This window comes from Schistocerca americana, chromosome 2 (assembly GCF_021461395.2).
Source record: "Schistocerca americana isolate TAMUIC-IGC-003095 chromosome 2, iqSchAmer2.1, whole genome shotgun sequence".
Taxonomy (NCBI): domain Eukaryota; kingdom Metazoa; phylum Arthropoda; class Insecta; order Orthoptera; family Acrididae; genus Schistocerca; species Schistocerca americana.
The window spans coordinates 573,458,501-573,474,016 of record NC_060120.1 but is presented as its reverse complement, the minus strand read 5'-3'; the positions used below and the strand labels follow the sequence as shown (position 1 = coordinate 573,474,016).

Sequence of the window (15,516 nt, the reverse complement as noted above, 5' to 3'; positions counted from 1 at the left end):
AAGTGGGCTAACTGAAATCCAGTGTCATAATTAATTATGACTTGCCTAATCATGAGAATAGTCTTATATCCATATGTCAGATCAGAAGGTTACTGGATATTTAAGGTTGTATGCAAATTATAAGGTGTATATATCTATCCATTTATTTAGAATGGCTCCACTGCTGTCTTCTTCCTGATATACCCAGAAATGACTATGGCTGTTGAAATTACCAACATACACAACTAGATGGCTGAAGGATCTTGCCTGTGGATTTGGTCATCTGGCTTGCAGAGGTTTGTAAATATTTATACCAATAGTGTCAGCAATCTCTACAGCTAAACTAAAGAGATCTGCTGTTCTGTCTTGGTACATTACATTGTAATCAGTGCAATGGGATCTCAACACACGTTGCAATGCATTTTCATGATTTGTAATTCTGCAAGCCCTTGTGGTTTGTGTAGGAAGCAAGACAATGGTGTCCAGGAATACTCATGAGCTCATTTATGACTTCATTTATATGAATTCAAGGTGTCTGTTCTTTTGGACACGTCTGAAAGAATAGACTCCATGCATTCATATAATTGATTCACCTCGATGGGCAATGAATCGACAACCTTCAGTGTAGATGCACAATAACATTCGACCACAGACGGAATCTAAAAATCAGTGAGCATGGATAACACAGATGGGGACTGTAGATAGGTGACACTAGGTGGAAATGTAGGTCAGCCAGGGTGCATGTCAAGATAGTCCATCCATTTGCAATAAACACTGTGTCCAGATGGCGCAGCGGTTAACGCAACTGCCTAGTAAACAGGAGATCCGAGGTTCGAGTCCAAGTCCAGCTGACATTTTCACTTGTCGCTGTCGATTCTGCGTAAAGTTCTGATCCATCATCAGTTTCTTCCCTTCCTTTTCCTTTTTCCTCCACTGCACCTTCAAGTAACATAATATTTATTACTTCCTTTCATTATAAATCTCATACTCTCATTCAGACTCTGAAATGCTGCAAGACTTTGTGGTTTATTTAGTAAGAAATACAAAGAGGTCCAGGAATTCTGATGAGATCATTTGTGACTTTCTTTCATTATAAAGTACATCTTCTCCTCTGCAATGTGAAACGTTTGAAGAATTTGTGGTTTGTGTTCACTAGGTCTCCAAAGTGTTGCCTGCCTGTCCCTAGTCCCAGTCCAACTACTGTTACCCACCGCCATAGACAGGATCTAGGTACTAGTGTAGCTACATCATCAACATAATAGATCACACGTCGGACATGATTTGTATAGTCCTCTGTGCTCTATTGGCTTCTAAATTCTACCTTATATACAGCCAGTTACCTTCGCTTTGTAGAGAAGGGCACTCTTTTACTATTGCTGTTAGTTGTAGAACCCTATGATAGAATTACTGCAGCACTGATGACAGACAGCCTACAGAAAGACGTGTTCACCGATCCTGGTTCCTGAAGAGCGTATCATTTAGCATTGTATTGCTAATGGTGTACTATAGAGCTATTAAATTATTAAGCACTATCTCCCCTTCCAGGAATAGTGTTTTTAACAAAATTATGCTGAGTATGGTGTGAGGACAATCACGTAATTTATGAACAATGTATTTTCAATGATTGCTTTATATAAAATAAAACATAAATACTTCTGCATCACCCTGTATTAGGTACTTTATACTGCTAGCTTAAAACATACCATCAATCCTTTAACAAATGCCTAGTTTGACAAATAGGATACAAAAACAATTTTTTTAAAATTTTTTATCATATCATAATTTTCACTATCAGTTATTTATAAGACATTAATATACTGGCTAAAGAAAGAGAATTATTTCCACTTTCCTTACCTTGCAAGATTGAAAACTTCAACAAGTTTGTGTCCAAGACTCCTGGAAAATTGAAAGCCTTCACACTGAAGAAATACTTCTGCTATTAGTTCATTGTCGGGACGTGACATAACCACAGGCCGGAACAGCTGCTTCAGATTATCAGGCAAATGCTGTCTACCACCGTAACCTTTGCCTGCAGGATTGAGTGTGACAAAAATCCCACAGTGTGGATTAAGGGTCACCTGAAATGGAACATGCTACCTGTTACATAATAAGTAATAGAAGTTACATAGATTCACTGAAAAATCCAGATTACGAGTACGTATGCAGACATATCTGTATATGTGAATAGATAGCTACTCACCAAACTGAAGAGATACTGAACACCAGACAAGCACCTACATAGGACAATAATCAGCTAAGCTTTCAAACAAACTCAGTGCAGAAAAATCACTGGTTCATATCAGTAAGGCTCCAGTCTCCACTGGTGACACACAAGGAGAGTAACAAGTTATATATTTAGACTTTTCTGTGTGCTCTCTTAGACTCATTCTTAAATTCCTTGTGTGTTCTTGTATTTAAAAGATATTGCCTGAAGGTTTAGTAACTGGGTGTAAAGGTCTGCTGTCTTCAGTTGTGAGACACCAGGAGAGTAGCAAGTTACATATTCAAGTTTTCTAATTCTTAAGTTAGTACTACTATGGTGGATAGGGTGTGTGCATGCCGTGTGCAGACGCAGGAGAAGCTGGCTGCAATTTGCAAACAGCTGAAGATTCTTTAGATGTGTTCTTCCTATTGCGTGCTCTTGCCTTGGGGTGTAGCAGCAGCAGAGAATATAGTGCGTGGCTATGCTAACCTCAGGCGTTCCTCGTTTCACCCAAGAGCTCTGCTGCTGATGCACTTTGCAGTGTACGCAGTGTGGGGATCTGTCATCATCACAGAGTGGTTGGTTGTAATGCATTCACACTGTTCAGGGCTGAGAGTCAATGTGGAGGCTGATTATCTGGCCTCACCCATTCAACCTGTGATTCGGCAATTGGTCACTCCCCCAGCAGGATTTGAGCAGGCACATAAGGACAGGGGTTTGTTAGTTATTAGGAGCGCAAATGTTAGGCATATTACGGGGCACATCCAGAAAATAATGTACAGGACTGGAAAGAAGTCCAATGTGTGCTTGGTATGACTGATGGGAGGGCTCATTTGAGATGTAGAGGAGGTCTTGCCTGCAGCTGATAAGAGTGCCAGGTGCAAACATCTGCAAATTGTAGCTCATGTTGGCATGAATCACACATGTCACTTGGGTTCTGAGGCCACTCTTAGTTCATACAGGCAGCTGGCAGAAGTGGTGAAGACAGCTTAGCCTCATTCACAGGATGCAGCATTGTCTCCAGAGTTTATCAGGGTCCTTTGCTTTGAAGCCAAGTGGTGGGGCTGAACCAAAGGCTCTGTCAACTCTGATACAGTCTTGGCTGCAAATTTCTCAATCTGCATTATAGGGTGGAGAATTGTAGAACTCCTCATGATAGTGAAATGCTCACCACTTTATACACAAAGGGCATAATCAGACGATCTATAAAGACATTATGACAGTCAAAATTTTAACAGTAAATTTCCAAAATATTCATAAAAAAGTTCCTGAATCACCCATCCTCCAGGAAAGTTCTCATGCTCTAATTATCCTTGGACCCGAGAACTTGGCTGAAACCTGAAGTAGAAAACTTCAAAATATTTAGCATGGCAAGAAACATACATCAAAATGACAGATTAGACACCATAGAAGGGGGAGTGTTCATTGCAGTTGACAAAAATTTTGTGTCTATCGAGGTTGAAAATGAGTCTGACAGTGATGGTATGTAGATGTGAGTAACAGGCCTATGTGAACTCACATTAATTCTGGGATATTTTTACCAGCTGCTTGATTCTGCTGTGGCAGTTTTAGGATTATTCAACCAAAGACTACATTCAGTAGCATGGAAATACCTGGATCATAGTATACCGGTTGGAGGTAATTATAACCTATCGAGTATAGATTTGGAAGTCTATGGATTCATTGCAGATGGTAAACAGATAGTCTTGCAAAGTAATTTCAAACATATTTTCTGAAAACAGTCTTAAGCAGCTAGTTTGACAGACCAAACACAACGAAATATTTTAGACAGTGCCAGTACAGAGATGGGATTAGTGATCATGTCATCATAGAGAACAATAGTTACTGCAGCTAACAAAACCATGAAGAAGACAAAGAGAGTATTTTTGCAAGAAAGAGCCAATAAGCTGTTGTTAGTACACTACTTAGACAATGAACAGACATGATTTTGTTCCAATATGATGTATGCACAGAAATTATGGGCAAAATTTAAACTGATTGTTAATCACAATATGGGGAAGTATGTGCCTAATAAATGGATTAAGGAAGAAAAGACTCACCATGGTTTAATTTAAAAAAACTGAAAAATGCTGAGGAAGCAGAGACTGTTGTGCTCTTGGTTCAAAAAAGAATGCACAACAGTAAACAGGTTACAGTTCAAAGATACTCAAAGTACCCTCCGCCACACACCGTCAGGTGGCTATCGGAGTATGGATGTATATGTAGAAATTCATGGATCTATAGAAAGACTGATATGTGAAGCATTCAACAATTTTCACCATCATACTTTTGCAAAGAAAATCTTGCTGAGAAATCAAGAAAATTATCGCCTGGCATAAAACTGCTATGAAAGCTGAAGACTTCTGTTCAGCGATTCATTAATCAATCTGGTATGGCAATAGAAGCTGAAGTTTTAAATTCCACATCTAAGAAATCAGTCATGCATGAGGACTGAAAAAAATATCATCGCTGACTGTTGCACAGACTCCCATACGGAGGACATAGCAATAGCAACCCCGGTATAGAGAAGCAACTGAAAGAGCTCAAAACAAATAAGTCATCAGGTTCAAATGGAATCCCAATTCAGTTATACAGAGAATACTCTACAGCACTGGCCCCTAGCTCATCTAGCATTTATCATGAATCTCTCTCTCAGCACAGAGTTCGACGTGACTGGAAAAAAGTGCACAGTTTCTGTATATATGAAGATTAAATGAATGGCCCAAAAAATTTTAGACCAATATCCTTAACATTGGTTTGCTACAGAAATCTTGAACATACTCTGAGTTTGAATATAATAAATTTCCTCAATATAGAAAAGTTCCTGTCCACAAATTAGTTTGGATTTAGAAAGCATCAGTTGTGTAAAACTCTTATTACCCTTCTTTTCATAAGATATGCTGTGAATCATGGATAGAGGACAAGAGGCAGATTTCATATTCTTAGATTTGTGGAAAGTGTTTGGCACTGTGCCCCGGTGCAGGCTGTTAATGAAGATCTGAGCATATGGATTAGATTTCCAGATGTGTGCAGCTTGAATACTTCTTAAGTAACAGAACCCAGAGCACTGTCTCTGACGGTGAGTGTTCATCAGACTCATGGGTATCATCAGGAGAGGCCCAGGGAATTGTGATAGTATGGCTCTTATGCAGCCAGAAACATGTATTTGTGTGGGCTGAGGTTCTCATAACAAACCTTCCCAGCTTCACATGGATAGCACTAAGCATCTATGATCAGATGACATTTCTGGTGAAGCAGTAATTTTGTTTAAGAGTCACTGTGTAGTGTTATGATTAAAAATCAGAGAACAATGATAGGTAACTGAATATCATCACTTCCATATAAATTAAGTGATTTAGACCATGGAAAATCCAGGATGGAATGTAACAATAGGAGAGAAGGAAAGTTACTACTCACCATAGAGCGGAGATGCTGAGTCGCGATAGGCACAATAAAAAGATTCACACAATCATAGCTTTTGGCCATTAAGGCCTTTGTCAGCAGTAGATACACATACACACATGCACACACACACTCATGCAAGTGCAACTTCCACACATGACTGCAGTCTCAGAGAGCTGAAACTACACTCAGGAATTTGGGATTACATAGCAGGAGAATTTTGCAGACTGAGAGAAGGTACTGCAAGGAGGATTGGGCTTGGTTGATGTGGTTTTGCAGGACTATGTTGGTGAGGGGTAAGGATTGGCGGAATCTGAATAGGTGGAGGTCATTGTGGAAGGAAGGGTGGCAACCAGAAATGGGTAATTTGATGGTAAGGCCATTAGGGGAGATTTCATGAGCCAAGCAACAATGCACGAACAGTATGTGGGACTGGGATCTGGCTAGGGATAAGGAAACTTTTCTGTATTGATGCAGATGGAAGGAGCAAGGATCCATAGTGGTGCAAAAATGCGAAAAAATGCGTAAGAAAGTAGAATTACGTCTGAAAAAATATGCAAAAATACACCCAAATACATGTGAAAAGTACGAAATGCATGCACAGAGGAAAAAAAGAGACGAAATCTGAGGAAGACAATGATAGTGGAAGGTGAAAGCTCACTAAAATTGGTGAGAAGTCACAAAGGTCAAAGTAGAGAATAACTAATCATTAACAAATATATGTATATTACTGTGGGTAGCAGGTTTGAGGGCAGTTAAGCATAGAGAAGGGGGACAGTACACGTGACTGGATGAGGTGGATTTAGTGGGTGTGAATTGGGATAGGACGGAGAAAGTTTGGGGAGTGGGGAGGGGTTTGTAGTTAGAGATGTAAGTTCATGTGGCACCGGAAAAGTACGGGAGATGACACGCAATAATACAGGAACTGACACAGGTAGCATGATCAGTTTGATGGTATAGGCTTAATTATATCGGCAGGAGTAATGTGGGACATAAGATGCTGCACCAACAATCAGCGTGGTCTTGAGGCCATGTGTTACACGTGGCTGAGTCCGTTGATAAAGTGTGGCTCATAAGTAGAGCTTGCAGTGTGGTTCGTAAGGCAACAAGAGAAACACAGGAAAGAAAGGAAAGAAGGATGGACATTGACTATAGCAATGCAAAAGAAAGTAGTTACAAAGGAAAACAGCACAGGGTTAGGATCGAAGAAAAGCTGTCAGGCAAAAAACAAACAATGGAAAATCCAGGATGGAATGTAACAATATGGCAGAGATGCTGAGTCGTGATAGACACAATAAAAAGATTCACACAATCATAGTTTTTGGCCATTAAGGCCTTTGTCAGCAGTAGACACACATACACACACACTCACGCAAGTGCAACTTGCACACATGTCTGCAGTCTCTGAGACTGCAGATGTGTATGCAAGTTGTGCTTGTACTTTACCGCCAGACCGCTGAGCCTGACTTCAATTTTACTCTAAAGTTTAACATAGAATCAGGAAAACGTTCTGCTTCTGGCGAATGTCCAAATCACTGAAAGGTGGATGCTAGGTTTAAAGGCAGTGACAAATCCACAGTCCAACTGGGTCTTCAGGCATGCACTGCAACAGGTGACCACAGACCCAACTCCGGTTCTGATCAAGCTTTGTTGTTGTCTAAAGTTGTGGCAGCACTATATGGCAATGCCATCATCTTCACAGCAGCAATGGACATTTAATTGATCATAGTTCAGCACATTTATAGAAGGTTTCTATAAAATTATGCAGACAATCTCTATTTGTCAAAATCGGATCAAAATCTCTACAGTAGTTCCTGAGATTAGCCTGAACACACAGATGAAAGTGAGCAGATTACGTCAATTTATTTATATACTGAAGATGCATCTAACAACTAATGAGCTTCCCATCAGGCGTGAAGACCCAAAGGATATCTAACAGCCACTGAGTCATCCTCTGCCTTGTAGCATCATGTGAATATGGCATGGAGGTCTATGTGGTCAGCACACTGTTTTCCCAGTCATTTTGCAGGCTTTCCAGACTATGGAGCCATAACTACTCATTCAGCTAGCTTTTCAACTGGCATCACGCACAATGAATTTAAATATAAGTAGAATTACTGTTATTAATCAGTTAAGTATCCACTCACACAGTCAACACTACAACACATTATCAGACAATTATGGAGTCACAATTTTGGGGTTGCTGTGGGGGGCAGCAATATGAAACAGATAACAGTTGACGTGAAGTGCTCCGAAAGGTGCCAACTTTTAACGATCAGTGCTTGGTTTCTAGAAGCCAACTTATCACACCCTTAGTGTAGGTAGTTTACTGGGGCCCATAGTATACTAATTTATGTAGGTTACCAATTAATAATAATATCAGTATAAATGCGGCCCAAGGTGCTGGCCCACAATGTCAGTATTAGCTCGTGAGTAAAAATGTTTGAGTAACACTACTCTACATATGTAAATGATCTGATGGGCAGAAGGAGCAGCACTCTGCAGCTGTTTACAGACAATGCTGTGGTGTTTTGGGAGGTGTCACCACTGAGTGATAGTGGGAGGACAAAAGATAACTTTGACAAAGTTCCTAGTTGGTCTGATGAATGGTAGCTTGCTCAAGACATAGAAAAATATGAGAAAGAAAACAATCCATAATGTTTGAATACAGCATTAGTTGTGTGCTGTTTGATACAGTCACATTGATTAAATATTAGGCATAACATTGCAAATAAATATGAAATGAAATCAGCACGTAAGATGGTAGGAGGGAAGGAGAATGTTCAACTTTAGTATATTGGGAGAATTTTATAAATGTGGGGTTCATCTGTAATAAAGACTACATAGACAACACTAGCACAACCTGTTCTTGATAAATGCTCAACTGTTTGGGATCTCGCCCCCCCCCCCCCCCCCCCCCCCCAGGTTGGAATAAAGAAAGACATGGAAGCAATTTAGAGGTGTGCTGCTAGATTTGTCACCAGCAAATTTGATCAATGACATGTATTATGGAGCTCGTGATGCTCTTTTTGAGGTAAACTATTGAGAAAATTTAGAGAACCAGCATTTGAAGCTGACTGCAGAATGAATCTACTGACATGTTTTGCGAAAGGATCATGAACATAAGATACAAAAAATTCGAGCTCATACAGAGGAATATAGGCAGCCGTTGTTCCCTGGGAAATGAAAGGAAATGACTAGTAGTGGCACGAAGTACCATCCGCCATGCACCTTATGGTGGCTTCCAGAGTTTCTATGTAGGCAGCTGCTTTTCCCTCGCTCTATTTATGAATGGAACAGGAAAGGAAATGACTAGCAGTTGCACAAGGTATCATCCACCATGCACTATACTGTGGCTTGTAGAGTATGTATGTAGATGTACATGCACGAATGATGGCTGGAAACCATGCAGGGAAGCAGGGGCAGGGTAGTGGACCACTAGGAGAAACACAAATGGACAGTACCAGGAAGAAGGTGGATACTCTAAAATAAGAGAAAGACATAACGAAAGCAAGGTAAAGGGGTGCTATGGTGGAGTAAACAAGAGTCCATGTGGGGATGGTGTGGAGACAAAAGAGCAGAACAGAATGTGAAGAGGAGAAGGGGCAGAGACATGTCAGAGTTAGTTTCTACAGGGAATCATATAACTCTCTTGAAACATGCCTTTCCTAGACTGATGTCTGAGATACTCCTCTGTGATACTGACAAGGGGGAGATTGAGTCAATAACCAAATCACTGAAGACTAAGGACTCTCATGGATATGATGGAGTGCCTAGCAGAATAATAAAGTAAATGCACACGTTAGCCCTGTATTTAGCCATATTTGTAATTTTTTTTTTTTACGAATGGTCAGTTTCCTGAATGATTAAAGTACTCAGAAGCTGCTTTATAAAATGGGAGAAAGGGATAATGTAGACAATTTTAGACATATTTCTATGCCGTCAGTTGTAGTGTTTTGAGAATTTCTGTGTAAATTCTAGAACCACTCGGCCTTCCACCGCCTCAAACACACGATATTATTCATGTGACGGGGAGAAAGGAACCCTATCTACTGTGCATCACCTGTCTGTGTGTGCAGGTGTGAAATGAGTCATGAGCGAAAGGTTGACGCAGCGGCTGAACAGCACCGAAAAGTACTTCTCGGGTGATTCATGGAAGCTGTAGTGAAACCACACGGAAGAACCAAGGAACTTCTGTGTTAGTCTGTGTTGTTTGAATTGTGACTATTGTTACTGACAAAGAAACAATCGAGATTCTGAATTGTGAAAAAACTCTTATCTTGGACTAGCTGGAGGCAAGACATATTTGACAATATGTTTGTAGTAGAGACACGGTTATTAAGCCAACTCTTTTCTAAATGGACTTAAATCTGTTTCTAATGTGAGACGATATGAGTTACTTATGAGAAGTTAAATGATTACGTGCGAAGTGTGAATTTTGTTCTTATGAAGCTCAATTATTAAAGTTATTGAAAAGTATTCTTTGAGTACCAAATTATTTTGTAAGTGGCGAGAGAGTCTTTAAGGTTCCTGTAACTAGCAACATTCTACAGAGAAGAAGTTTATAGAGATTCCAGAAGCCAGCTATCCAGAGAGGAAGATCGGCTGTATACACCAAGTAAGTCAACTCGTATAAGAGAAGTGGTAAGTTTGCAATCCAACTTCACTCATTCCTGTCATCAAGAAACATTAGACAGTGTTTGATAAAGTTACTGAAAAGGCAATGTTAAGTAAGGATAATTGATCATTATATATTAGATAATTTGCTATCAAATGTACATTTCAGCTTTGGAAGTCGTTTAACAACTGAAAATGCTATATTCTCTTCTCTCTGTGAGGTACTGGATGGATTAAACAAAAGGTTTCAAATGCTAGGCATATTTTTTGATTTAACTAAAGCAGCGTTTGATTGTGTTGATCACAAAATATTGCTCCAGAAGTTGGACCATTACGGAATATGGGGAGTACCTCACAACTCGTTCTCCGCTTACTTTAACAACAGACAGAAAAAGGTCATTATTCACTGTGTTGAGAATGGCTGTGATGTGGGGTCTGACTGGGATTTGGTCAAAAGGGGAGAGTGGGGCGGGAGGGGGGGGGGGGGGGGGGGGAGGGTGTTGCCTCAGGGATCAATTTTGAGGCCACTCCTGTTTCTTATTTATGTAAATGATATGTCCTATAGTATTATGGGTAATTTTAAAATATTTCTGTTTCCTGATGACACTAGCTTGGTAAGGAAGGATGTTGTGCATGACATTGGCTCTGTTTCAGTGCAGTTCCTGACATAAGTACATGCCTTGTAGAAAGTAAACTAATGCTAAATCACAGTAAACTTAGTTTTACAGTTGCGAACATACAATTAAAAAAAAACCAACAATTTAATTGCACAGCATGGGCATATGATTAGTGAAACTGAACAGTTCAAATTTCTAGGTGTTGAAATATATAGTAAAATGTCATAGAAATCGCATGTTCAGGATCTTGTTCAAAGTTTTAATGCTGGCATTTTTACTATTCGAATGGTATCTGAAGTAAGCGACACAAAAATTAGTCTACTTTGCTTATTTTCATTCGCTTATGTCATATGATATTATATTTTGGGGTAACTCTTCCCGTTCTAAATGGATATTTGTGGCTCAGAAATGGGCTCTTCAGGCAATAAGTGGTGTAAGTTCGTGAACCTCTTGTCGACCCCTATTCACTAGTCTGGGTTTTTTGACATTGCCTTCTCAATATGTATATTCTTTACTTCTGTTTCTTGTTAACTATATCAGTTTTTTCCCAAGAATTAGCAGCTTTCATTCAGTTAATACTCGGCAGAAATCCAATCTGCATTCAGAGCACACTTCCATAACTCTCGTGCGGAAAGGTGTGCAGTATACTACTGCATCCATTTTCAATAAGCTACCACACGAATTCAAAAATCTTAGCAGTAATCCATGCACTTTCAAATTGAAACTGAAGAGTTTCCTCACAGGTCACTCCTTCTATTCTGTTGGGGAGTTCCTTGAAAAATTAAGCTGATTCTTATGTTATATTGTTGATTGTGTTTACTTAAACCTATGGCTTGACTTTTTCTGGGTTCATAAACATTTCATTTTATCTGATATTACTTTTATGTTGTAATTTCATGTACTGACACCTTGGAGATGACCTTGGAGATTCGCTCCTCAATTTGGTCCTACAGAACTAGGGGTGTAAATAAATAAATAAAAGACAGAGAATAGCAGTGACACAATTCATATCACTTAAATTATTGAAGTGAAATAAAGCTACTCATCTCTACCACTTCTCAATAAATCAAACAGAAATATATTAGCTCAGCGTGGATCAACAGATAACTGCTAAAGGAACAAGAAAGAACTGAACAATGTATTATATTATGTTACAAAATTTTTAAGGCTTTCATGGCCACATGTTGACAAACTGCCTGTTGGCTTCTGTCTTTGGTTCTTCAGCCGATGTTTTTTTGATGTTTTTTCTGACATTTCACCAGCACAAGTGGTCTGCATTGTCAAAACTTCACCCTCTGTTGTTGGAGTCAAGACAGCAGCTGCATATTATATGTACCTGGTGTGCCAGCATCCAAGTGATTTTCTGTGGTCATATCCAGTGCACAATTGTTAACTGCACCATGGGAATCCAGTATCCATTCACCATGAGGCTTTCTTCCTTCTTGTTGAAGCAATTATCACGTCTGTGTATTAATGTAGCTTCTCTGAACAAGTGGGTGTGATAGCACTCCTCTGCAGCAAGAACATCCATGTAGACGAATTTTACTATGTGGTCGGTCTCGAACACATTCTCCGCCATGGTCAATTTCCCCACCTGCCCCAAGCCACAGTGCCACTTATGTTCTGTGATCCTGGTGTTGATTGATTATCCAGCCATCCCAACATAAACTTTTCCGCATGTATGTGGTATCCAGTATATTCTGTCATTGTAAGTGGGTCCCTTTTCTCCTTTTCTGATCTTTGAAACACTCTTTGATTTTCTTTGTGGTTTATAAACAGTCTTCGTGCTGTGTATGTATAACATATGTCTGATTCTGTCCATCACTCTGGGACTACATGAAAGGAAGGCCGTATCCAACATTCCTTTTTCCGATTTGTCACTTCGCTGAGATTGATTCTGTGATTCTTCTTCTGTAACTGGTGGTGTAGCTGTTCAGAATGTTTTCCAGGTGTTGCATATTGCATCTGAGGTGGTGCGCCACACTTACTCATCTTGCTCACGTTACAAGCATATTAATCATGCCTCTTTTCTGGCTCGGATTGTGGTTTGACAGTTTGTGCAGGTATCAGTCCGTGTGTGTCAGTTTTCAATACATGCTGTGTCACAGGTTTTCACCATCCCTTGTGACCAACACTTCTAGTAAGGGTAGCTTTTTGTCCTTTTCTACCTCCATGATAAATTTTATGATGGCGTGGAGGCTGTTCAAGTGTCTTAGGAAGTAATCGAACAGTTCCTCACCATAGCTCCATACGATGAAGGTATCGTCAACGTATCTATACTATACTTAAGGTTTATGAGGTGCCGAGGTGCCAAGTGGAGTGCTTGTGTTTTGAAATGTTCCATGGAAAAGCTGGCCACCACTCGACTAAGAGGACTGCCAATGGTAATGCCTTCCAGCTATTTTCAGAAGCTGCAGCAAATGATTGTTGTAGGCAGCAAGGGGAAAACCACACAGGAAATGACCACCGAAAAGCCCATACATGCTGGCACACCAGGTAAATGTAATCTGTAGCTGCAAGCTCGACTCCAGTCCACTACCAGCAATGGAGGGTGAAGCTCTAATAATGCCAGCCGCTCATGCTGTTGAAACATCAGAAAAATTGTGAAGCAAATGTCGGCTGATGAACCTGATACAGAAGCTATATTATGTTACTCTTTATTATTCATTTATAGCTCCTGTATGTAACAATAACCAAAACAGCTTTGCTGTGCTGGTACTGTGAACGGCTGAAAGCAAGGGGAAACTACAGCCGTAATTTTTCCCGAGGGCATGCAGCTTTACTGTATGATTAAATGATGATGGCGTCCTCTTGGGTAAAATATTCCGGAGGTAAAATAGTCCCCCATTCGGATCTCCGGGCGGGGACTACTCAAGAGGATGTCGTTATCAGGAGAAAGAAAACTGGCGTTCTGCAGATCGGAGTGTGGAATGTCAGATCCCTTAATCGAGCAGGTAGGTTAGAAAATTTAAAAAGGGAAATGGAGAGGTTAAAGTTAGATATAGTGGGAATTAGTGAAGTTCGGTGGCAGGAGGAACAAGACTTCTGGTCAGGTGACTACAGGGTTATAAACACCAAATCAAATAGGGGTAATGCAGGAGTAGGTTTAATAATGAATAGGAAAATAGGAATGCGGGTAAGCTACTACAAACAGCATAGTGAACGCATTATTGTGGCCAAGATAGATACGAAGCCCACACCTACTACAGTAGTACAAGTTTATATGCCAACTAGCTCTGCAGATGACGAAGAAATTGAAGAAATGTATGATGAAATAAAAGAAATTATTCAGATAGTAAAGGGAGACGAAAATTTAATAGTCATGGGAGACTGGAATTCGAGTTTAGGAAAAGGGAGAGAAGGAAACGTAGTAGGTGAATATGGATTGGGGCTAAGAAATGAAAGAGGAAGCCGCCTGGTAGAATTTTGCACAGAGCACAACATAATCATAGCTAACACTTGGTTTAAGAATCATGAAAGAAGGTTGTATACATGGAAGAACCCTGGAGATACTAAAAGGTATCAGATAGATTATATAATGGTAAGACAGAGATTTAGGAACCAGATTTTAAATTGTAAGACTTTCCAGGGGCAGATGTGGACTCTGACCACAATCTATTGGTTATGACCTGTAGATTAAAACTGAAGAAACTGCAAAAAGGTGGGAATTTAAGGAGATGGGACCTGGATAAACTGAAAGAACCAGAGGTTGTACAGAGTTTCAGGGGGAGCATAAGGGAACAACTGACAGGAATGGGGGAAAGAAATAAAGTAGAAGAAGAATGGGTAGCTTTGAGGGATGAAGTAGTGAAGGCAGCAGAGGATCAAGTAGGTAAAAAGACGAGGGCTAGTAGAAATCCTTGGGTAACAGAAGAAATATTGAATTTAATTGATGAAAGGAGAAAATATAAAAATGTAGTAAATGAAGCAGACAAAAAGGAATACAAACGTCTCAAAAATGATATCGACAGGAAGTGCAAAATGGCTAAGCAGGGATGGCTAGAGGACAAATGTAAGGATGTAGAGGCTTATCTCACTAGGGGTAAGATAGATACTGCCTACAGGAAAATTAAAGAGACCTTTGGAGAAAAGAGAGCCATTTGCATGAATATCAAGAGCTCAGGTCGAAACCCAGTTCTAAGCAAAGAAGGGAAAGCAGAAAGGTGGAAGTAGTATATACAGCGTCTATACAAGGGCGATGTACTTGAGGACAATATTATGGAAATGGAAGAGGATGTAGATGAAGATGAAATGGGAGATACGATACTGCGTGAAGAGTTTGACAGAGCACTGAAAGACCTGAGTCGAAACAAGGCCCCGGGAGCAGACAACATTCCATTGGAACTACTGACAGCCGTGGGAGAGCCAGTCCTGACAAAACTCTACCATCTGGTGAGCAAGATGTATGAAACAGGCGAAATACCCTCAGACATCAAGAATAATATAATAATTCCAATCCCAAAGAAAGCAGGTGTTGACAGATGTGAAAATTACCGAACAATCAGTTTAATAAGCCACAGCTGCAAAATACTAACACGAATTCTTTACAGACGAATGGAAAAACTAGTAGAAGCTGACCTCGGGGAAGATCAGTTTGGATTCCGTAGAAACACTGGAACACGTGAGGCAATACTGACCTTACGACTTATCTTAGAAGAAAGATTAAGGAAAGGCAAACCTACGTTTCTAGCATTTGTA

General features: G+C 40.0%; 1 protein-coding gene across 1 annotated transcript in view; it reads right to left on the bottom strand.

Moving 5' to 3' along the window:
- LOC124594191 (cytoplasmic dynein 2 heavy chain 1) overlaps positions 1-15,516 on the bottom strand; it is a 786,854-nt gene that overhangs the window by 426,991 nt on the left and 344,347 nt on the right. Inside the window, exon 31 of the mRNA XM_047132551.1 lies at positions 1,834-2,057. Within this exon, the coding sequence (XP_046988507.1) occupies positions 1,834-2,057 (224 nt within the window). The remainder of the gene's footprint in view (positions 1-1,833; positions 2,058-15,516) is intronic.